We start from the raw sequence: 25,472 nt of genomic DNA, 5'->3' as shown, positions 1-25,472 counted from the left end.
TGTGCTTTTTTTTTTAAGTATGAGCTCATTTTATTTACAAAATTGTGACCTTTTTTAAATATCGCCAACCTCTCCACAATATCGTGATAATTCTCGTATTGTGAGCTTCATATCATGATAATATCGTATCGTGATATTTGAATATCATTAATCCCTACTAGCAACAAGTCTCGCTGCCAGAGATGGACACTTCCATTTTTAGAACAGCCTATCACTGACGGATGCCCACTTCTCACAGAGAGCTTCCGCGTTTGTGGCGCGCGCTTATGACACGAAGCCTCGTAAAATCATTGCATCAGCGGACTTTTGTCTACGCTCAGTCCGCACATTTTTACGAGGCGTTGGGAAATAAAGCGCTCACTTGTCGAAAAGTAGGCATCCGTCAGTGACGGGCCGTTGTATTAACGGAAGTGCCCAACTTTGCTAACCACACACATGGGTAGGGATGGGAATCGAAAACCGGTTATTGTTGAGAACTAGTTCCCAGTGTTTCAATTCCTTGACATCGTTTGCCGTTTTTGCTAACGATTCCCTTATCTGTTCCATGTGGGGGTGATGATGTCATCACACGTGCGACATTTCCGTGCATGATGAGCAACAAATACGGCGCCATGCTCAAAAGTTTGTTGACCTCTTCCAAGAACAGCTAACAAGGCAATTTATAATATTTGCAAATTGGATATTTCATCTAAGGGAAGAAACACTACCACTATGCAAGAGCATTTGCACGTACAGCATGCTATGACTGACTGTCGTATTTGTGAGCGTTCCAGAGTCCGGATGGATCAACACAGCAGCAACGACCGCCAGCAATGCAAGCGTTCTGTCCTCTCAGCACTCCAGGTATTGTTACCAGTTTGCCTTTATGTGAAACGTGCCCTTAGTTACTAACTGCTAATCTCACTAAACGGTGCCAGCTTGCAAGGGTAAACGCCGCAGCCCGCGAGTGTTGTGTTGTTTTTTTTCTTCAGGGTTCATTCAAGGTTTGCAAACGTGCAAAGACATACAGAACGAACCATGACTTAAAGCAACATTCGCAACTTCCAAACATTCTCATTTTGCTCGTAGGCAGCTCACGGGAATCACACACCAGTGCACTGGCAGCGTCTGTTTTTACTGAGGCAGGGGTGGAGGAGTTTTTGAGTGCTGATTTCACGTTTGCTGAAATGTTACTGGAGTTGGACATTGTTGTCACAAAATAATCTAGGTTGTATTTTGTAAATTTCTTCAGAAGATCATTGAAAAATAATGTAGTTTTTTAGTTCGTCTCTGTGTGCCCTGCAATTGGCTGGCAACCAGTTCAGGGTGTACCCGCCTACTGCCCGAAGCCAGCCGGGTTAGGCTCCAGCACCCCCGCGACCCTTGTGAGGAGTAAGTGGTCAAGAAAATGGATGGGTGGTTGGATAGTTATGTTTAATATCAAATCTTGTTTCATTCTTTCTTTTCTTTTTTTCTGGGGGCCCCTGGCACCCCAATGAGGAGTCCTCGAATGTAGACCTCTTAAAACTTCACTGTTGGATTTGTAAGGCCATGTTACTTTAAAACATGTCTGCTGTTTACAGATACAACTAAGACATAAAAAATGAATGCTAATCTGTTTATTCATAATTTTTCAAAAAAAGAAATGATAAAGAATTGAATCGTTAAGCATGTTATACGTCCGCTTCTCCTGCTCAGAGACCTCCTAACCGTAGTATGAAGACTGAGCAGGCAGACTCGTTCTCTTGCTTCACAACAACTTTTTATTGTGCACTTTTTCTAAAACAACAACCGTTCGCACACACACCAGCGCTTCCGCGCTGCTTTCCTCTTTCTAAAGCAACATCGCCCTCCTGCGCCAAAGAGCGGCACTACATCAGTTAAAGGGCCAGGCTTGGCCTGTAACACTACCCCCACTCTGGATGACTGTTAAAACCCCTTAACATCATTCCAGCATGTCAAATAAACAAATGCACACACACGCGCAAAAAAACAAACAAACAAAGATATTCGCACACATATGCATTAAACATTATAGTTCTACTCTATAACCGCTTTAGCGCTTTAGCACACAGTAATAACACAACCTACAACAAATAAAACACAAGAAAGGCCACTTGAAAGTGCATATAAACACAAGCAATAACATCTTTTTTTCTTTTCTTTTTTTTTTCAATATATATATATATTTTTTCTCTGAGTAGGGCAGCGATCCGCCTACACCCAGACTCAGGCATAAATGCTTTTGCAGCTGCGTCTAGTAACTAACCCAGTCACCAAACATCAGGTGCGTTTCTGGTCCTCGGCGGCCGAATGCGTGGTGAGAAGATCAAAGGACGGCGTCGTCTTGCCCCCTGTGCCAATGATGGGGTACTAGCCTCGTCCTGAAGAGGCTGTGTAGGAGGTGGAACAAGGTTTGACGACGCAGGTGAAGTGGAACCTGTGTCCCTACTGGTCGCTGCGGCAGAGGCGTCGGTGTTGGAGGGTAGGTCCCACAGTTGAAGAGGTCCCATGTCGACCTCGTCCTCATCATCAGCAGCTGGGGGTGACACCTCAAACAGGGCTGGGGTGTTAGTCGCTTGAGGAACCCAGCTGTTGTCCAGCGGTGTCCGAGAGTGGTAGGCCTTGAGTTTATCATGGTGGACCACCTTGACCTTTGACCTTCTGAATCTGGTAAACCAAGTCGTCAAGCAGGCCCACGACGAAGTAAGGCCCTTCATAAGCTGGCAGGAACTTCCGCACCTTGTTCTTGACCCTTTGAGTGCCCTTCACAAGATACCACACGGCGGTGCCAACTTTATACTGGGCCTGGCAAATATTTTTGTCATATTGTTTCTTTGCTCTCTCAGAAGCCTTTCCGAGGGCCTCTCGTGCCAGCCGGTGCGAGAGCTCAAGTCGTTCTCGTAGTTGTACAACGTATTCAGTAGGGGTGGGACAAAAAACCGATTCGACCGAACCATCGGTCGTCAAGGGGAGCTAAACGGCCGTATCGGTAGCAGACTTGTCAACCGATACAAAATCCGCCGGGAATCCTTAGATACATTGCTTGTAAAGCTGTGGACCGGATATCGCGTTGCTGTGAATGGGTTGCGAGTGAGGCTTTATGGTTTTCATAACAATAGCAAGAGTTCTGCGCCGTGATCTACTTGTTTTGTTTACGTTTCAGTAGCTTCACTATTCAAGCTACTTCCGTGTTTACAGAGAGCTAGCAAAGTAGCGCACAGAGACGCTTCATTCCCCGGACGTTGTAAACATAATGCAAAGACGTTACGCACCTTTTTTTGGGGGGGGGCTACCGTCAACGCCGTGCTCGCGACACGGCACGCGCGCAGTCGCGCACAACAAGTGACAACATGCAACAGTTAGTAGAAGCCGGTGCCGTACATCTCGGTATTTCCCATGGCTATCGAGTCCTCTCGGTGCACTTGTATGTCCCGGGCCGGCGTTGGTACTGCGCGCGAGCCAAAAACAATAACTCCCGTGACGAACCAATGCATGGATTCAAACGACACAGGTATGTCCCGCAGCCAACACACCAGCTAAGCTAAAAGCACACTGCAAGTATCTCATTTCTCAGTTTGTGGCTCCCTGTCAATGTACACAACTAGCATGAGCAGCAGGGAACTGAGACGTGCCCGCAATTACGTCATCAAACTCAAAATGAATGACAGCCCAAAAAACAAAACATAAACAGTGGTGATTCCGTGGTCATCATCGTGTCTCAGATTAAAAAAACAAAAAAGATGTCATACATTAACCAAAAATGAATGATAGCAAAGAAAAACAAAAATTGTTAAAAACAAAAATTGTTGATAAAAAGGTTAGGGCACTTTTGGAAATATTTTTGGATATATTAAGTGGTTAAAATGTGTTTGATAGATTTATTGTTCCATAAGGTGGCTTCATATTTCTTTTGGCTGGACGGTAGGTTTATTTCATGTCTTAAATTTATGTTTCTGAAATACTTCACAATGTGGACATATTCTGTTTAATTTTGTTGGTGTCTTTTTAAAGGTTAAATATTTATATTTCAAATTGAATTATCAGCCTTTTGTTTTCCTGATCCTGATTTTGAATTAAAAAAACAAAACAAAAAACAATTATAACTGTCAATAACGACTAATAAATATTTAAACTGATAAATTTTTCAGTCATATCGCCAGCCCTTTGTTCCGGTCCATTTAAATAATTGATTCAATATATAAAAATATAGAAGACATTGTTGTTGTTCTTTTTTAACACATTTGTAGATACTGTAAAAATGTGTGGTGTTTTAAGATTAATGTTTACAAACAACAAATGTCACTATAAGTTTTGAATATTGAAATTAATCGTATCGAATCGAAAATTGTATCGTTCCCAAACTTAATCGAACCGTATCGAACCGTTCTGTTCTGAAAGATAATCGTTTTTCAATCGAATCGCAACCTGTGTATCGAGATACATATCGAATCGGCCTCATGTCAGAGATTCCCACCCCTAGTATTCAGGCAGTGAACTGTTACGAGTGTCATCAGGGTGGAGACCAGCCACTAAGTCCATGGGCTCAGTGACTTCTCGACCAAAAAGCATCATGTTTGGGGTCAGTCCAATAGAGCTATGTCGGGTGGCTCTGTAAGCCATAACTGCATAGGGAAGCATCACATCCCAGTCCCAGTGGCACCTCTCGGCGGTGGCGGCAAGCGTCTTTTGCAGCGTGGCGTTGAAACGCTCCACTTGCCCGTCGGACTGTGGGTGAAAAGGGGTGGTGTGAGTCTTTTCAATCCCCAGTAACTGGCACATGCTTTGGAAGACAGCCGATTCAAAATTGGTCCCCTGATCACTGTGTATTGTATATGGAGCCCCATATCTACACACCCACTCGGACACAATCTTTTCAGCTACGGTCACCGCCAGCTCGTTGGGGACAGGGTAGGCTTCGACCCACTTGCTAAAATAATCTTGGACAACTACAATGTAACAACTGTGTCTGTCAGTTTCATTTAACGGCCCCATGAGGTCAACTGCAATCCTCTCCATGGGCGCTCCAACCCTCACCGTGCCCAAGGCAGCCTGTGGCGTCTTCTTCGGTTGGGCCTTAGCAGCACAACTGGCGCATGTGCGGCACCACAATGTCACGTCATCCCTCATATTATACCAATAGTATCTGGTCTTGACACGTGCGAGCGTTCTTTCCCCCCCAAAATGACCCCCGACTGGCCCATCGTGCATCTGCTCCATTACAGCCTTACGTAATGTGCGGGGCAGGAGGATCTGTGGGTAGTAAGTTTTACCCTCCGGGCAGAAAAACTTCCTAAGCAACACTCCCTCTTTGATGTAAAGTCTTTTCCACTGTGACCAGTAAGCCTTTGTGGCAGGACTAAGGGCAGCGATGAAGGACCACGATGGCCGGCTCCCTCCACTGGCTACCCAATGCCAAACCGGTGCAATGTCAGAATCATTCTTTTGGGCGGTGCTGAGCTGCCCTAGCGTCCAACCCTGGAACAAGCTAGTCTGTTGAGGTTCACTTGGACATGTAGAAACAGCGCTAACGCTCGTGCTGGCCACCCCCACTACCCTCACTAGAGGCTGGCCTGTGGCAAAGGTGAAAGGCTCAGCAACTGGGGCTGGTTCGATCGGTTCACACTGCACCGCTTTGTCCTGCCACCGTCCACTGATGAGTTCCGGGTCTTGTATAGTACATGGGCACGACTCCCGACACGGTCGCCTAGAAAGCGCATCCGCATTTTGGTGGATTTTACCTGGGCGGTGCACAACGGTAAAATCATACTCAGCCAGCTTTTCAAGCCAGCGGGCCAGCTGACCCTCGGGTTCTCGTAATCGGGTTAGCCAGCGAAGGCTACTGTGATCGGTTCTGATGGTAAAAGGCCGGCCCAGTAGGTATTAACGGAAATGTGAGGTGAAATGTACAACGGCCAGAAGCTCCCTACGGGTCGTACAGTAATTTTGTTCGGCCCCTGCCAGTCGCCTACTCCCATAGGCTAACACCCTCTCCTCGCCCTCCTGAACTTGAGAGAGTACGGCTCCGATCCCACCGTCACTGGCATCCGTGTCGAGAAACATTTCCCCCTTTTCAAGGGGGTAAACCAGGACAGGTGTGGTAGTGAAGAGTCTTTTTAATTCATCAAAGGCCTGTTGGCATTTTTCATCCCAGCTAAAGCGGGCGTAATTTTTAGTCAGCTCATGCAACGGCTGGGCAAACGAAGCAAAATCAGGGACGAATCGTCGGTAATAGGATGCGAGCCCGACGAACTGCCTCACTTCGGACACATTCTTGGGTGTAGGCCAGTCCCTAACCTTCTCGGTCTTTTGGGGGTCAGTGGCGACACCATGGGCGGAAACAATATGCCCCAAGTAAGCCACCTCCTCTCGGAACAGACAACACTTGGACGGCTTAAGTTTAAGGTTTGCTTGACGAAGCCTGGTGAAGACCTGCTTTAAGCGCTCCATCATTTGTGATGGTCCTGTCCCAGGACCACTATGTCGTCCAAGTAAACTAAACAGGTCTCCCATTGTAGCCCTACTAACACTCGGTCCATCAACCTTTGGAAAGTGGCCGGAGCATTACATAATCCAAAGGGCATCACATTCCCCTCAACAAGTCCTTTACGAGTACAGAAAGCTGCAGTCTTACGAGCTCTGGGCGTCATTTCTACCTGCCAGTACCCCGAAGTCAAATCCAGTGTGCTAAAGTACCTGGCAGTGGACAACGTGTCCAATGTGTCTTGGATGCGGGGCAGTGGGTACGCCTCCCTGATGGTCCTTTCGTTGAGTGGTCCACGCAGAGCCTCGGGGACTTGTCCTTCTTTTTCACCATCACGATAGGCGCAGCCCAGCTACTGTTGCTAGGCCGAGCCACCCCCGCATCAAGGCTTTGTTGGAGCTGTTGGTCTGCTGCCATCTGCTTCTCGGCTGCCATTTTGCGAGGAGGCTGCTTGACAGCCAGCCCCGGCGTGGTTTGAATGTCGTGTTGTACGACATTGATGCGGCCAAGATCAGTAGGCCCGGTAGAGAAAACATCCCCATAACATTGCTGCAGCCGGGCAAGCCTGTGGCGATCTTCCTCCGACAGGCCGGGGCAGCTTTCCATATACAGGGTCTGCAAGTGGGAAGGAACAGATATGCGGTTAGTAGATCCTTCATTCGATGGCAAGGCTGGTGGGGGCTCCTGAGTGCCCACCACCTCTGCCGGTTGGAGGACGCCTGCCACGGACCCACTCTTCAGGGTGACTGGTGTAGCCCCAGGATTGAAAACTCGGATTGGGATGCACGTGGACCCTCGTGGCTGCACAACAACATGGGCTACCAGGACGCCATGTTGTTCGATGAAAGTCTTAGTGGGACTTAACATCATGTCGCCGCGGTCGGTGGTGGGAAAGCGGGCGAACCCGGGGACCACGTATTCACACCCCGGCTCCAGAATGGTGGTGCGGCTGACTCGGACCAGGTGGGTCGTAGGCTGACAACCCGGGTCGTAGCTCGGAACTTTCTCATCGAAGAGGGTTATTTCTTTGCGCCCGTAGTCCAAGCAAGCCCAGGCTTGATGCAGGAAAGGGTACCCCAGGATGACTTCAGTACTTTCAGCAGTGTCGGCCATAATGAAGTTCACATCAGTTTTTGTTTTTCCCACAAGAACTGGTAGTACAACTTCACCCAGGATGGCTAACCCTTGGGGCCCTATCCCCTGCAGGACCTTGGCAATAGATGGCTGGATGATGAGCCTGAACTGAGATGGAAAAGAGTTGTAGTGGTGTTGGGACAAAACGTTCCTTCGGGCACCAGAGTCCAGTAGAGCTCCCAATTTCACTCCGTGTACAACTATCTGAATGCACATCTCTTCCTCTTGGCCTTTAGTGCACACAATCACTGCATTAGGGTCATGGGATGGGTTTTGAATAAAACTCCCAGGTTGTCGGGGCCGGCGTGAGGACGGACACTGTCTCTTTAGGTGTCCCACACCGGAGCAGTTATAGCAGACGACATCTTCTGTGGCCGTCCTACCGGAGATGACCTTATTAGGACAACGTTGACGACGCCTGGTCACCTACTGCAGTGGCGGTGAGGGAGTCACAGGGGCACACCTTGGCTGGTCAGACACAGGAATAGTTGTATCCTCAAACACCATGGCTGTTCTACTGGTGGAACCACGGGGCCCCGAACCCGGCCACATCATCTGAGCTACGGCCCTGGCGGCATCCGTTGTAACCTCATGCCGGTGTGCAACATCATACGCGTCGGCTAGCGTGTGGGGTTTTTCCTCTAGAAGCTTTTGAATTATGTCGACATCCGCCACAGCATTGGTAAAAAATCTCTACAGCAATAATGTCTTAGTCTAATTCTGTGCGGTCACCATAGGCAATGGCGACTTTTTCATAGATGACATCCCACAGCACGTGCAGCGCTTCACCTCGCTTTCGTACTCGCCGCCTTAATTCAATTCCGACGGCCACAGCATGCTCTGAGTGTGGTCCGTATGCGGCATCCACTTCACTCCTTATTCGTTCATAGTTCCAGTGGGTTCTTGCGAACGATGGCGCCAGCCGCCCCTGTTAAACTAAACTTGAGCTGAACAGCTTTGGTAGCTTCGGTCCAGTGATTAGCTCGAGCACATGCCTCAAACTGGTAGATATAATCTCTCCACGAGCCAGACCCATCAAACTGTCCTGGCTGGAGAATGGGAATTCTCTCTTTAATTCCACCACTTTCCTCATCGCTGCTCTCTGTGGAGTACACGAGCACTTGGCGTGGAGAACGGCTGCCAGGCACCGACGTTGCTCTCCTGGAGCCAGGCCCACCCATCTCGGACAACTGTGGCGTCGACTGTGCCTGTATACGAGTAGCCGATGGCCGCCATTCCCCGCTCACTGACGTGCATGGGGCCGGAAACCCTTCACTTTCATTCGCAAGGCTGGGCACGAATGGTGTTGCCACAGCGGGCGTTAAAAACGGGTTGGTATGCGTCGACGGCGGTGGCGTGAGCTTCCACATGGCCTCTTGCCGCTGCATCTTCCCACGGAACTCATCCCTTGCGGCTAACGCTAGCTCCGTGCTAGTCAACCCTGAGTCGAATGGGTTCCCACTGCAATCACTTGTTGGCTCAGTTCCTCTGATATTAGCTCTAGCAGCAACTGTTAGGTCTTGCCAAAATGGGTTTGTGTTCACATGGTGTTCCGTTACCTTGAAGTGTCCACTCACATAAGGCTCATTTCCGCGCTGGACGGGCGCCGACATTTTGTCAACTGTTAGCGCCCTTCGTCTTATTCCTTACAGACTCCCCTCGGCAACAATCCCGGACGAGCCCCCAGTGTTACGTCCGCTTCTCCTGCTCAGAGACCTCCTAACCGTAGTATGAAGACTGAGCAGGCAGACTCGTTCTCTTGCTTCACAACAACTTTTTATTGTGCACTTTTTCTAAAACAACAACCGTCCGCACACACACCAGCGCTTCCGCGCTGCTTTCCTCTTTCTAAAGCAACATCGCCCTCCTGCGCCACAGAGAGGTACTACATCAGTTAAAGGGCCAGGCTTGGCCTGTAACAAGCAGAATCGAAAACCGAATTGTAAAAATCTTATCAATTCCCATCCCTACATATGGGGGTGCATCACTTCTTTGGATTCCACGACCAGTATTCAAATAAAACCTCCTGATTCGAAATTTATATATCTGTTGTAGCAATTATTGCCCTGTCACCCTTAAAGTTTTTTCTCGATCCGTCCCTCTATTCGTCTAAACCTGGGAGTCCACTGTGAGGCATCCTTTGGGAGGAGGGAGGCGGGGGGTGGTAGTACTGTCATGACTGTTTTGTTGTTGCAACTGCTTGATGATGTCTGACGTTTTGTTTTCTTTGAACTGATGTAATCAGCATGTAACCAGCAACTGTGTGATGCCAGGAATCTTTAATATCTTTCAACTGGTTAGAAGTCTATCAGTTTCACCCGCATGTCGGTCAGCAGCTAATCAGATTCATCCATGTCAGTCATGTTTCAGCAAACTATCAGAGTTACCCGGATGTCTGGCCTCAGCCTATCAGATTCCTTCACAGACTATAATAGTCAGACCAGAGAAGTTTTGTTTTTTGCCGAATTATTCCTCTGCTCACCTCCACAGCCCAAGTTAGTTCCACGCCTCTTGATCCATGATACCTTCTCGTTGTTTCTGGTGTAGTCCTGAGTACGTCCCGCGTAAACAAGATTTGTTAATGCAAATAGTGTTAAACTCTTATTTGTGTCTGCGTTTTTGGGATCCAACTCCAGAACCTAACAGAAACTACAGTCAGTGTTACTGTGTTGCCTCGGGAAGCACGGAGGCCAGTAATAAAGTCCAATGTGACCACAGACGTGATGGAATGGGTAAAGGTCGTAGCGATCCTGCTGGAGGTTGATGGGAAGCCTGACTGCAGGCACAAACTGAGCAGGCACTGATGAACTCGACAATGTCCCTCCGCACCAAAACTTCTGAGCAATGAGGAAATGTGTGCATCTCACTCCGGGGTGGCAGGCGATCCGATCCGCGAAGCATGTCCCCATTGAAGCATCTCTGTGCGTAGATGGTCAGGGACAAACAATCTCCCCTCCGGAATCTGTAACTTGAGCCTGTTGGAGGGCTTCTTGGACTCTTCTTTCTTTTTTTTTTCTTTCTTTTTTTTAAAGAGCTCAGAATTGTTCATTCGGTAGTCTTACCGATTCAACGTCTTATCATCATTGCTTTTTTTTTTGTTTTTTTTGTTTTTGTGTGTGTGTGCGTTTGCGTGCGTTTGCGTGTGTGCGTTTGCGTGTGTGCGTTTGCGTGCGTGCGTGCGCGTGCGTGTGCGTGCAAATACGTATAAATTTATACTCATTAATTCACCTAAAACCTTGTAAATATCCCATTACCCTTCGCCTTAACCAGGTACTTCAGAATCTTGCCAGAGTCGTGAGGTTCAAATGGTCAGGAGACCAGAGAAAAGGTCAGAAAAAATAAAGAGAAAAGAAAGATAAATCAAAGTGAAATCCAGCACCGACCAAACACTTCCTGCCTTCCCCATGGTTACAAAATCAAAGTCTTACGCCAACCCCAGAAGCCTCTAAATTCCAACAAATTAGCGAGATCTCAAGAGACCAGAGAAAAAACTAAAGAGAGGAAGGAGGGAAGGATCGATGAGGCAGAGTGAGATCCATAGAAGCCAGTACATCCAATCCATCAAAGTGAAATCCAGCACCAACCAAACCCCTCCTGCGTGGTTACAAAACCAGAGTCTTATGCCAACCCCAGAAACCTCAAACTTCCAATAAATTGAGATCTCAAGTGACCAGAGGAAAAACTAAAGAGAGGAAGGAGGGAAGGATAGATAAAGCAAAGTGAGATCCACATACACCAGCACCCACTGATTCAAGGGGCTGTGGGAGGGAGAGGCAAATTCTGTTTGAGTTTCAGTAGATGCTGGTGCGATGGATCTGGCATGCATAAGGACCACCACCAAAGAAAGAAGCCGTCAACCGCGGTCCAGCAAAGCGAGCCCCCCCCCCCGGAATCCCCAGGCCGCGGCAGCACCAAGGCCACCCCCAAGCCACCCGAGCGGACACCGGTCGGCAAGCCGACCCAGACGCCCGGAACACCCCCGCCCCAGCCCCGGCCCACACCCCCGAGCCCAAGGCTTGGACTCTTCTTTCTAACTCCCACCATAACGCTCCCACCACCCGGTCACTTGGAACAATGGTCTCGTTGTTGGTGTCTTACACGGCAGGATCATGGATCCTAGACAACGCATCGGGTTTGGTGTTGGAGGAGCCACTTCTGTAAGTCACGGTAAAGTTGAACTGGGCGAGGATCAGCGCCCAACGAGCCAGTCTGGAGTTGAGTCGCTTGGCGGTGCGGATGTAGGCCAGGTTCTTGTGCTCCGTGAACACTGTAAACTGTTCCTTTACCCCTCCAGCCAGTGCCTCCACTCCTGCAGAGCCAGAACGATGGCCAGCGACTTGCGGTTGCCCACTTCATAATTAGCCTCAGTTGAACTGAGGTGTCGGGAAAAGAAGGCGCAGGGGTGATGCCTCAGGTTGATCGGGGAGCGCTGCGAGGGAACTTCTCTCACGCCGGAGTCCGATGCGTCAACACTGGGGATCGGTGCTGGAACAGGCCGACTCTCCACCGGTCGTTGCCCTCTCAGAACCGAAGCAGGACCAGCTTGACGCAGAGGTCGGATCGGGCATGACGATAATTGGTGACCGAGTTGACCACAGTAGAGGCACGATAGAAGCGTCTCCGTCGCTCGGCCTGACTGAGACGTCCTCCGCCGATCTGCATAGGCTCCTCTCCAGAAGCTTGGTCTCTCCTCCCTGGCTCGATGACTATGTCGCAAGCTCGGGGCCACCTCCATGATCTGTTGGGACCGTCTTGGTGGTACGCGAGGGGTACTGGAGACGCTCCATACGACGCTCCCTCAAGCAGTTGTCCAGTCGTATGGCAAGAGCGATGAGTCCCTCTAAATGAGTTGTTTCATCCCTGACAGCTAGCTCGTCTTTTACTCGCGGGTCCAGGCCTCTGCGGAAAATACTACACAAAGCAGTGTCATCGAAACCACTTTCTCCAGCTAAGTATGCGGAATTCAATGGCATAGTCTGCCACAGATTGGTTTCCTTGGGTATAATCCATCAGTCTTCTTCCAGCCTCCTTGCCTTTGACAGGATGATCAAAGACGTGCTTGAATTCAGCAAGGAAAACCGGGAGTGAAGTGCGCACTAATGGTTTGGCATTGCTTACTGCCATAGCCCAAGTTGCTGCTTTATCCGTAAGTAAACTCATCATAAACGTGACTTTAATCTTATCTTGAGAATAGGTAAAGGGATGTTGGACAAATACTAACGAACAGTGTTGAATAAATTCTCTGCACGACCCGGGCTCACCCCATATGACGGATGCGGAAGACTCGGTTCACGAAGTGGAGGTGAGGGCCAAGATGGTTCCCTAGACGCAACATATACGCAACGTATAAATCATCAAACTGGTTGGCTAAGGTCTTTAGCGCATCTCTCAGGTCAGTCAAGACCTGATCATGACGTCCAACCAATTGTCCCTGGGATTCCAGGGCATGGCACAAATTATTTAAGTCTGCGGGATCCATTTTTTGCTGAATTATTCTGCTAGGTTCTGGAGTTGGATCCCAAAAACGCAGACACAAATAACATAACAAATCTTGTTTACGCGGAAGGTACTCACGACTAGACGAGAAACGAGAAGGTATCATGGATCAAGAGGGGTGGAACTAACTTGGGCCATGGAGGTGAGCAGAGGAATAATTCGGCAAAAAAACAAACTTCTCTGGTCTGACTATGATAGTCTGCGAATGAATCTGATAAAAAAAAAAAAAAAAAAAAAAGCCAGTGCACAAAGAACTTCGCTCTCTTCCTCTTTACCCCCTTTCGCTCTCCCCACGGACGCTTCCCTGACCACCACAGTGGGAGAGCGACCATATGGGCTTTGTTCTTTCAACTAAGGACTGCCACAAACTGCCCGAACGCTATGGCCCAAGTGCACGCAAGGAAGCCAGAATCACTTATGGCTCATTTCTGGGACTCAGCTGGTGCATCCATCGTGTGAACTACCCCGTGGCGTCTAAGGCACGCTGTCCCGCATCTTCCCTGACACACTTAGAGCGCACTGACAGCTGCAGGCCGGTCCCATCTTGTGTGCGAGATTTCACGCCAGCCCCTCAGCAGACCCTGGTCGGGCCACCCAGCTCCTTCCACAACGTGCCTTGCCAACTTGGTCACGGAACCAGCTCACCATCTGTGGACCTGGTGAGACTGTTCCAGCCATGCGCTCACTTGCTTCCAACTGGATTACAGTTTCACGCGAGGATTCCCGAGCGTCGTCCCCTTTCGTGTGCCAGAACCCGCCTGAAGTTGCGTTCTATTGCCAATCTGACAAATATAAAAGGTTTGACAAGTCAAACACTTCCATCATTTCCCCACTCACCTTTTTCATTACTTCTTATCTTAGTTCGTTAGGATGCATGTTTCCTTTTCATCTTTTTTTACCATTTTATTTCCGTCTTTAATAGGTTAGGCTGAATGATACTGTATGTGTGTGATTACAAATAAATTTGTTGACTAGAAATTCAACATTCATTTGAATCATTGTGTTTTTGAGCGCATTATTAATTATTTTACAAAAGCAAAGAACTCCGTAATTAAACATAGTAGCGACTTCAGATTATGAATACTCGATGAAGGAATTTTAACCACCATTACAATAACTGCAGTTGTGAGTGTCCCTTTCAAACAAACTGCGCTGTCAGACAGCTGTCACCAGCGAAGCACTGAAGCGGTTACGGTAATTAAATCAAAATGTGCAATATGATGTTTCCCCTTCAAGAGTCGCTAGACTTAGTGCAGCCTCCTGAGCATGGAAGCGAAATGATGCTTATATCTCGGAGAGAATGCATGCCTGCACAGATTTGACAGGGAAACCCCTCATGAGAGCGCTGCTCAGCCCAGAGTGCATACATTCCATGGAGATGTGTAAGTGACACACTGAATAGAATACAATGCCTTAATTGTCATTGTACAGCAGGTCTCTCTTTTTAATGGTTTACACTGCCGGCACTTAATTTTCCCCAAGATGGAATCCTTCCCCAAGTTTGTCTGTCTGTCTCTACCTACCTATCTACCTATCTACCAACCTACCTGCCTACCTACCTACCTACCTACCTACCGTCATGACTCGAGTCATGCAGGAGTAATATTTGGGTCTTGTCTCATGTCTGGGGTCACGCCTGGGTTAAGTTTGAGTTCATGTCTTGTTAGTTTGGGTTCATGACCGTGAGGTCAAGTGTCAGGTACTGATGTAACAAGTGTATGTTTAAAAAACGTGATGTTTTGTGATGTCAACCTTTAATCCTTTAGGTGATGTCTGGACCTATGTGATGTCGTTCTGTAGTCCTTTACGTTTCACTCTCTGTTGGTGCAGTCTGAGAATTGTGTGTGTTTTGCCGGATTATTGTCCAACTGTTGCTGTGTACCACTCTCTTAGTTTCTGCTTCTCGATGTGAATAAATAGATAAAATCTTATTTGTGTCTGTCTGTCTATCTATCTATCTATCTATCTATCTATCTATCTATCTATCTATCTATCTTTCTATCTATCTTTCTATCCATCCATCCGTCCGTCCGTCCGTCTATCTCCATCCATCCATCCATTAGTAGTAGTAATAATAATAATAGGCAGTAATGTGGCCTATTAGTTAACACATCGTCTCACAGTTCTGAGCTCAATGGCGGGCTACGACCTTGCTGTGAGAAATTTGCATGATCATCCCGTGCCTGCGTGTGTTTTCTCAGGGTACTCCAGTTTTTTCCCAAATTCCAAAAACAGGTATGGTGGGTAATTGAAGTCTCATAACATTGTCCTTAGGTGTGAATGCGTGAAAGGTTGCTTATCTATCTGTGCCCTGCAATTGACTGGCTACCAGTTCAGAGTGTCACCTGTCTCTTGCGCAAAGTAAGCTGGGATAGGCTCCAGCACACCCTTGTGAGGATAAGCAGTAGAGACAATGGGCAGATGGTTAATTATTATTATTAATTGTTGAATTAATTATAACTACAACTACCATCATACTGTAGTTGTGCTGAGTGGTCAGCAGTTGGAGAGCTGTCCGTGATGGTGTCGTATTACAAAATATTACACAAAAAGTCATGACATACATCATTCTTAACCAAAATATGGATAGGCTCAGGCAGGATAAATTAAGCCAAAAGAGTATTATCCAAATTTGTTTCTTTACAACATTACATATGTTGTCGAGAAACAAACATCTCATAGGCCGTAGGCCTAGTTGATGTTTCCCCTGGGTGTCAACAATAGATTTATTATGCTGTCATATTCATTCTACCTAGCACATACAAAAAATAACATTGTCCTCTGCACATTGCACTGAATCACACACAACGAGGGACTACATTTGAGATACAAAACATTTTTAATGGAATAACAATAACAATGCAATACGAGAGACAAAGTGCAATTTCTGGAGAAACTTCGTGTGAATGCTGAAATTTGAATGCTAATAAAAAGCTGATGCATATGAGATGCTTGTGAAGTGCTTATGAAGTAAATTGGAAAATAAATTATGTGAAAATGTTAACTTATTAATTGTAATTGAATGATAAACGGAAACAAAAGAAATCTTGAACTCCATTCACTCTAAAGAGCTTCAAGAAGGAATTGAACCCAGAACCTTCAACATGCCAGTCATGTGCTTTAACCATTGTATTGAGTAATTGAGTGTAATACTGAAAGCTGGAAATATGGATTAATATAGAAAAAGTTTAATGTCAAATGACATTTAATAAAATGGATGATAACTTGTTGGATAATGACTATTTCTGAAACAGAAAAAAAAAAAAAAAAAAGTGTTCCAAGCGGTAATCTAACCCTGACCTTTGCTTTAACCGCTGCACTCTTGTGGATATGAAAATGTCTGTATATAATTGTACTGAGTAATCAAGTAATAGAGCTGAAAATATGTATTAATATTAAAAAAAATAATAATAATTAATGTCAGATGTCATTTAATAAATTGAAATCAATTGAAAAATAAATTATGTGAAAAATACTCATTATTAATTGTAGTTGAATAATAAATGGGGAAAAAATGAAACGCTGAACAGCAACCAGTCTAGGGCGGGATTAGAATGGACTAAAATGTGATCCAAGCAGGATTTGAACCCAGGTTCTCCGAGGTGGAGGCCGTGACTAATTGAGCTCAACTGCCCTTAACTTTTTCCCATTCATTTTCATTCATTAATAGTGCTTAGTTCAATACCGATGCAATATATTTTTGTCATGGAGAGACGGGGCAAAGAGATGAGGCGTACAACATCAGTGCACACAGATGGAATAGGCTGCCAACAGAAGTGATGTCAGCCCCGAGTGTAAATGCTTTGAAATCCAGGTTGAAAACTTTGCTTTTTTCTAGTGTTGATCCGATACCGATACTGGTATCGGCAGAGGTGCCGATACTGCATTAAAACAGTGGTATCGGTATCGGTGACTACTCACAAGTAACATGCCGATACCATTAATTCCAAAGCTAATGTAGGATTTTGGATGCAGCATCTTGTGTCTTGCTCGTGCACGACATTCACTGATATGTGACATGTTCACTGCATGCCGATCTAAGATATCCTATTGGCCCCTGAATGCTCTGAACCAATGGCAGGACAGCTTTTTCATGTTGAGGAAAAAAAAACCTTAGGTATCGGTATGGTATCGGTATCGGCCAATACCGCAAAGCTGGGTATCGGAATCGGTATCGGAACAACACTACTTTTTTCTCATACCTTTGATTAAGGACTTTTAAACAGCTTTAATGAATCATGTTTTCGTTTTTCCCCTTTTAACTATTATTTTTATTATTATTTACACTTCCTTACGCTAAATGTTTTTAAAGTTTGATGTATAATGTTTTAACATTGTCAATGTATGTTCTTCTAGTAAATCTTGTAACCTACTTTTATTTTCCCTTCTTCCTCTGAATGTTAACTACTGTGTTTGTTGATGCTTATGTGTTGAAAAGTTATTTGAAGTTGTGTTGTTGTTACCTCCAGCAATGGACGTCCATCAAGCTGGGCCCGGTTGTTCAAAACTCGGTTATATCTTTTACCACTGGTTAAGTAGATTTAACCTAGGGCTGTTCGATTATGGAAAAAATAATCACCACAATTATATTGGTAATAATTGAAATTAAGACTAAGATTAAGATTCCTAAGATTGAAAATAAAGACAAATAAATAAATAATATGCAAGCTCATTTTGGACCAAACAGTATTTATAATAATATATATTATTTATTACCAAAAATTTGAAGTTGGGGTGCAGCGTGTGCAGCATGGCTTGTGGGGTGCAAGCTAGTTTTGACAGGGGCGGTTGTTGAAAGAACTCGTGTGGGCGTGCATCAAAACAACTCAAAATTAATATTATTAGGGTTGCAGCTATCAAATATTTTGGTATTCGGATATTCCACTGAAAATTCTAGCGAATAATCGGTTATTTGGATAGAAACAAAACATACCTGTACAGTATATAGCTTACTTTCTTGGTTAAAGAACAAATATAAATACAGAAGACAAAAAAAACACTTGCATGTAATCATTAACATTAACAACCAACTGGCTTTCATTTTTGGATAATGAACTAATCAACAAGCTTGTCAAACTTGCAAACTAATTTCCTCTGAAACAGTGAGATTTTAGACAAATCTCTCCCCATAGATTTTATTTAATGGAACTCAAGTGACGTCAGACTAAGGTTGCCAACCGTCCCTTATTAGCCGAGACGCCGCGTATTTTGGGCTAAATTTTTATGTCCCGTACGGGACCTCAAAAGTCCCATAAAATAATTCTCAATTCTTACACGAAATGCAGCAAACGGCATCTTTGCCATTTATGGACCACGGGTGCTCCCGGAGGTTGACAAGTGACAAGGAAGTTGCTCGTAGCCAATAAAATGAGTGTGACGGGTGACGGAAATGGGTGTGACGTTATATGTGGACATCTTGCAAGGTAGAGAGGCAACTAATTAAAAAAAAAAAAAAAAACACCACTTCCTGGTTTCGTCACAGCTTCATGTCGCCTACACTCACTCTAAACGCCAATCTGCCTTCTGTGCCGGTTGGCGTGGGTTACCTTCTTCACCTGGAAGACCATGTGTGTGGCTTACAAGATGTAAGCTTGTGTGAGTGATAACAAAAAAAAAGAAAAAAAAAAAAAAAAAGAAAAAAGAAAACTGTAAACGCCAATCTTAATACGTCGGCTGCGAACGGGGCGGGAGCAATACAAGATGTATTCTCGTACTATTTATGAACAAATACTGCGAGAAGGACGGAAGACTGCTCGAGTCAGCCAGAAGCAGCAAAAAGTATCCATGGAAAAAGTAAATTTGGTGAGACACGCTCCTCTTTTGCAATGTATTTTTTTTCAACGGGAAGGGCCCATGTTTTTATTTTTTGCCGCCTTCTGAGTCAATTGTCCAATTTACTTTTGGTCCCCTGAAAAAGAGACAGATACATTTTAAAGAGCTGTAATTCCAAAACCCCTGCTCCAATTTGGATGTCAATACGCTAAAATTAAAGCAGAGAGTCTGCACTTTAATTCTATATTGATTATATCATTGTATCCTGGATATGTTTTTGTCAACAGTTAAAATAACAAAACGTGTCACTGTCCAAATACTTTTCGGCCGAACTGGAAACTAGTTTTAAAATGGCATATAGGATGCTTATTGCTTGTTTAGTAGCATATTTATACAGCACAACCCATCCATCCATTTTCTTAACTGCTTACTCCTCACAAGGGTTGCGGGGAGTGCTGGGGCCTACGCAGCACAATATGTTTTACAAGTTTATTTACACATTTTGTAATTATATTTTATGTTTGCTTTTCAGTTTCACCCTTTTAAGTATGAGTACACCTGCTTTTGAAACATCCACGTCTGCAGAGTCATTGATACAAGAAAGGTGTTCATAAGTCAATCACTATAACGACATAGAAAGACCTTCCAGGAGATGAGCCAGTTTGGTTCCTGATTAGTGCCAAGGTGCAGCTTTAGGAGTGAAGCTCAGACTTCCCTCTCTCCAGCCACTTCAACCAGCTCTTCCGGCGGGATACCAAGGCGTTTCCAGGCCAGGTGAGAGACATCGTGTCCTGGGTCATCCCCGTGGCCTCCTGCCAGTGGGACATGCCCGGAACACCTCTCCAGGGAAACGTCCAGGACGCATCCGAACCAGATGCCCAATCCACCACAACTGGCTCCTCTCTATTCCGAGTCCCTCCCGGATGACCGAGCTACTTACCCTTTCTCTAAGGGAGAGCCAGGACACCCTGCGGAGGAAACTCATTTTGGCTGCTTGTATCCGGGATCTTGTTCTTTCGGTCACGACCCACAGTGACCATAGATGAAAGTAAGGTAGGAACGTAGATCGACCGGTAAATCGAGAGTTTCGCCTTTCGACTCAGCTCCTTATTCACCACAACGGACTGATACAGAGCATCACTGCAGACGCTGCACCGATTCGCCTGTCCATCTCCCACTCCATCCTGCCCTCACTCGTGAACAAAACCCCAAGATACAGTGTTCCCTTGTTTTCCGCTGGGGTTAGGTTGCAAAGATTACCAACAATAATTTAAATCCGCAAAGTAGTTAGCTTTATATTTCACATTTGTTATAAATGTTTTAAAGCTCTAAAACTCCTTACCACACAGTTAATACACGTTTCTTGTCGTGTCATTTACATTTTCTCACATTTCTCGTTTAAACATTCTCAATGTTCAAACCTTTATCAATCCATCCATTTACTACCGCTTATCCGAGGTCGGGTCGCGGGGACAGCAGATTTAGGAAACCCAGACCTCCCTCTCCCCAGCCACTTCAGCTCCGCCGGCAGGATCCCAAGGCGTTCACAGGCCAGCCGAGAGACAGTCTCTCTAGCGTGTCCTGGGTCGTCCCCTGGGCCTCCTGCCGATGGGACATGCCCGGAACACCGCTCCAGGGAGGCGTCCAGGAGGCATCCGAACCAGATGCCCGAGCCACCTCAACTGGCTCCTCTCTACGCAGAGGAGCAGCGGCTCGACTCTGAGTCCCTCCCGGATGAGCGAGCTTCTCACCCTATCTCTAAGGGAGAGCCCGGAGACCCTGCGGAGGAAACTCATTTCGGCCGCTTGTATCCGGGATCTTGTTCTTTCGGTCACGACCCACAGCTCGTGACCATAGGTGAGGGTTGGAACGTAGATCGACCGGTAAATCGAGAGCTTTGCCTTTTGGCTCAGCTCTTTCTTCACCACGACGGACCGATACAGAGTCCGCATCACTGCAGACGCTACACCGACCCGCCTGTCGATGTCCCGCTCCATCCTGCCCTCACTCGTGAACAAGACACCAAGATACTTGAACTCCTCCACTTGAGGCAGGATCTCATCCTCGAGCCAGAGAGGACACGCCACCCTTTTCCGACTGAGGACCATGGTCTCGCATTTGGAGGTGCTGATCTTCATCCCAACCTATTCACACTCGGCTGCGAACCGCTCCAGTGAGAGTTGGAGATCGCGGCTTGATGAAGCCAACAGCACCACATCATCTGCAAAAAGCAGAGATGCAATGCTGAGGTCACCAAACCGGAATCCCTCAACACCTCGGCTGCGCCTTAGAATTCTGTCCATAAAAATTATGAACAGAATCGGTGACAAAGGGCAACCTTGGCGGAGTCCAACCCTCTGTCATGGTTTGGGTTGGGTTTTTGTTATGTTTTGTCTTTGTTGATCACTTCAGTTGGTTTCCGTGTTTGTCGGTGTCTCGTTTTAGTTGATCATGTTCACCTGTGCTTGTCATCCCACACTCTTGTGTTCAGCCAATCAGTTCCCTCACCCACGTGTGTCTTGTCCAGGTGTCTTTGTTGTGTAATTAGTTTGTGTGTATTTCGTCACCTGTTTTCAGTTCAGTTCTTGTTGGTCCATTGTCAATTCCAAGGTTTTGCTGTTTATCCCGTCTTGCCATGTTATTTCAGTTTGCTTCGATTTAGGACTTTTGTTTTCATTGTTTCCTGTCTGCACCTTGTGCACCACCTTATTTTTATATAAGTAATAAAACCCTTTTTTGTTTGGACATTGCCTTGGTCTCCTCCCTCTGCCTCCCCTCATTTGGGTCCGCAACCCCCCGAAAACCCTGACACCCTCATTAGAAACGAATCCGACTTACTGCCGGCAATGCGGACCAGACTCTGGGAATGGTCGTACAGGGACCGAACAGCACCTTCATACATTTTCTAAAATAGGTACATTACTCTTAAAAATAAATAAAAAAAAATACATAAATAAATAAATAAAAAATTATAATAATTAAAAAAAAATGCATGCAAAATCTATAAAATAATATCCCAATCCATTTTCGATAGTGCTTGCCCTCATTAGGTGACCTGGAGCAACAACAGTGTCTGTGATGGACACATAAGTCATGTCAGCCACTGCTGACGTGACTTTGTGCTGTTTGAGTTTTGTTTTGTTTTTGATGTGAGAATTGTCCCTTTCCCATCTAAACATTAAGCTGGAGATCAGTTGCTGTGAGGAGAGGGGTACCTTCAAAAAGTAGTTGCTTTTGGGAGAGAATGACTCCTTCCAAAAGTAAGAGACAGACACGTCACCTGTAGCGCACATGAGTTCATGCAGTGTTTAGCCTGAGATTTCTTTGGATGATATGAGGTGATGAAGACGATGACATTTGCCAGATTGATTTGGATACAGATGTCTGATAAGTGCATGAGTCAAGAGGAAGGAGCGGGAAGGCAGAGACCGAGGTAAGCTAACTAGCTTGCAAGTTCCCGTTTGTTGCTAATGGAGTATATAACCCCTAATAGCAAGTGGGCCGATCGATACGCCAATGAGAAACATCCTCCCTATTTTTCACAACTCAAAGTTGACCTTTAAGAACGCATGTTTTGGAAATATTTTATCCATATTAAAAATGTGTCATACATCTCATTTGGCACTGTGTGGTGTGATGTAGTTATTTTATTTTGTTGTTTGGTTCAAACTCTGTTGTTGAAAAGAAGAACTTGAGAAATGTCTTTTGATACATGAAATAAATTAAAGATCCCCTGAAATGAGCTTTGCTGTAGAGTTGCAGGCTCTAGTAGGAAGGTCTACTTCAGGGGTGTCCAAACTTTTTCATTTGAGGGCCACATACAGAAAACCAGAAGGACGCAAGGACCCCATAATGTTATGAAGAGAAATTGTGTTTAGTCCTAAAAATTGTTCAAAAATGTATTTGTACTTTTGCATATTTAGAAAAATGCTACAGTATATAAACCAATTTATTTGTAATATGGCAGTAGGGTTATTCTAGTTTTGTTTTTATTTTGTTTTGAGTTTTGTTTTTTTAAATTTAGTTAGTTTTAATTAGTTTTCAGGGTGGTTCTGTTAGTTTTTTATTAGTTTTAGTTCTTTAATAATTGCTTAGTTTTAGTTTAGTTGGTTTCAGTATTAGTTTTAGTTTTTAGTTTTATGTGTATTACTTGTGCGCAATATTTTAAAAAACACCATGGGAACAATGTCATTATTCCAGTTTATATTAAAAAAAAAAAAAAAAAAAAAAATCTACTAAAAATCACATTTAAAATCATCCCCAAAGGCTCATGCATTAATTTACCAAAAACTAAAATGAACGACGTTTTCTATAATTATAGTTAGTTTTATAGTTAATTTTGTAAACATAAAATGTAGTTTCAGTTAGTTTTCTTTTTTTAAAAAGCATCTTCATTTTTTTTTATTTCGTTAACGAAATTGTAGTTTTGAATTTTAGTTTTTTCATTAGTTTTAGTTAACTAAAATAAACTTTAATAGCACCTGTGTTTTTCGACACCCTCCCTTCTTACTTTGACCATCTCCAAACATTTTTGTTTTTATTTTATTTGAACTGTGTCTAATGCCATTTTTAGCATATGTTGCGGGCCACTAAAAATGGACGGCGGGCCGCAAATGGCCCCCGGGCCGTAGTTTGGACAACCCTGGTCTACTGTTAGCCTAGCATCAAACAAGCGGATTTTGGTTGGCGTGGCCAAGGCCGTGTGTTTTGGACTACAAAATGAGTTGGGCGTGGCCAAGTCTCGTCTTTTTCATGTGCTCCTGTTTACAAACTGAGTCTTAATGTCTGCACCTGAAGGAATATTGGCACATGCTTTTGTGTGCTTTAATTTCAATAGTTGGTATCGATCCCGGGGTAAGTGAAAGATGTTCTGCTAATCCACGGTTGTATTGTTACAATTCCTGAAGTAGTCGTCAGTAAAATGTTTGCCACAAACTAACACACGTTTTGGGAGTTGCCTGGGCATATTTAATGCATAAATAAATAAAGTCCAACCACAAGCCTTTCTGCAGAAGAAAAATGGCTTTGTTGTCCTCTGCACACTCTGGTACAGAGCAGTTTCTATGGGGTTGTTTTGCTGTCATGCTGTCCTGCTGCTGTTGCTGTTTGTTCGTGGGTTGGAAATCTCCGGTGGGGGGAGGGGTTGAAAATGGTAAGGGTGGAGTTCGCGCTGAGCTAGTGACGTGTAAAACCGAAAAAGGTGGGGTCAGTGACGTATAAAGCCGATCTGCTAAAACAGCCCATTTGAGAGTGCTTTTTGAGCTACTTTGATACAAATGCCCATAGGAAAAAAGAGAAACATGGGTTGTTTATCTCACAGTTTTGGTAAGGCATATTTAGGATCAAAAACCTAAAAAAAATAAGTGAACATTTCATTTCAGGGGACCTTTAAGAACGCATATTTTGCAAATATTTTATCCATATTTAAAAATGTGTCATACATCTCATTTGGCACTGTGTGTGTAGCTATGCAGCTCCTGAGTTGCACTGATGAAAAATTGTGGCCCCCTCCAGGATTTAAGTTGCCTATGCCTGGACTATATTATTGTCACTTGGACCATTCTTTAACTTATTTATTTGTGCTTTCCCCTGCGATTGGTTGGCAACCAGTCCAGGGTGTCCCCCGCCTACTGCCCAGAGCCAGCTGAGATAGGCGCCAGCAGCCCCCGCGACCCTTGTGAGGAATAAGCGGTCAAGAAAATGGATGGATGGATTTGTGCTTTCCCATTCAAGGACCGAGTGACAAACAACAACATGACAGGTTGCAGACAAGCTGTTTCTCCTCATACCTGTGTACTCCAAATGGAAGCCAATGGCCGAAACACTGATGTCAGACTGAAAGGTCAGGTAGAGGTTGTTTGATGTGCTGTTCAGAAGTTGGGGAATCGTCGTGCCTGTATCATGGAGGATGATAAAGAGCGCACTCACAACAATGTCAGCATTCTCCTTCAGCATTTAATATTTGAATTCCCTACTTAGGCCCACCAAAACCATGCGGCCAAGCATTAGTCATACTGGATATATATATTAATGTCAAATAATTTTACCTAGCCTTTCAACTTCAAAAGGAAGACAATGTGATTGATTGATTGATTGATTGATTGATTGATTGATTGATTGATTGATTGATTGATTTTTGGGGTGGGGTACATACAAACACAATATACAGTCAAATATGCTAGGTGGTGGGCCGAGGCCACGTATCTGCTTTGGTTCTTGAGATCAGTTATCCCTGGTGAGGGAAGACCTGGATCGTTCATGTTTTGAAGTTTATTTTTTTCTGAGTCAGATTTTGTTTGTTGGCACTTGTAATTATTGCACATTTTCAAATCAAGTTTTAAATTTCATTAAACATGCAGGCAAACGCTGCAGACTACTGTCAGTTGAACCAATAGCACGTAACACTACAAATCACGTGATGATATTCAGCCACTCGTAGATGTCGAAATACAACTGTGTTGGTGACAACAAGCCAGCTGTTCGTGGCCATGGTCACTCTACACGACGAAAAACACAAAATATCATGTGCGAAAGGCGCAGCTTCTACGTTTGCAAGTATACAAGTTTTTGGAAACACTAGTGATGCTATTTATGTTGTATAAAGTTT

At 45.1% G+C, this 25,472-nt stretch overlaps 1 protein-coding gene across 5 annotated transcripts in view; it reads right to left on the bottom strand.

The window, feature by feature from the left end:
- Positions 1 to 25,472, bottom strand: part of LOC144021954 (CUB and sushi domain-containing protein 3-like) — a 1,200,535-nt gene that overhangs the window by 403,827 nt on the left and 771,236 nt on the right. For all 5 annotated transcript variants that reach the window (XM_077526258.1, XM_077526261.1, XM_077526260.1 and 2 more), the window contains exon 37: positions 24,655 to 24,759. In XM_077526258.1, coding sequence (XP_077382384.1) covers positions 24,655 to 24,759 — 105 coding nt within the window. The remainder of the gene's footprint in view (positions 1 to 24,654; positions 24,760 to 25,472) is intronic.

This window comes from Festucalex cinctus, chromosome 7 (genome assembly GCF_051991245.1).
Source record: "Festucalex cinctus isolate MCC-2025b chromosome 7, RoL_Fcin_1.0, whole genome shotgun sequence".
In the NCBI taxonomy this organism is placed as follows: Eukaryota; Metazoa; Chordata; class Actinopteri; order Syngnathiformes; family Syngnathidae; genus Festucalex; species Festucalex cinctus.
This window is presented reverse-complemented; position numbering and strand designations above follow the sequence as displayed.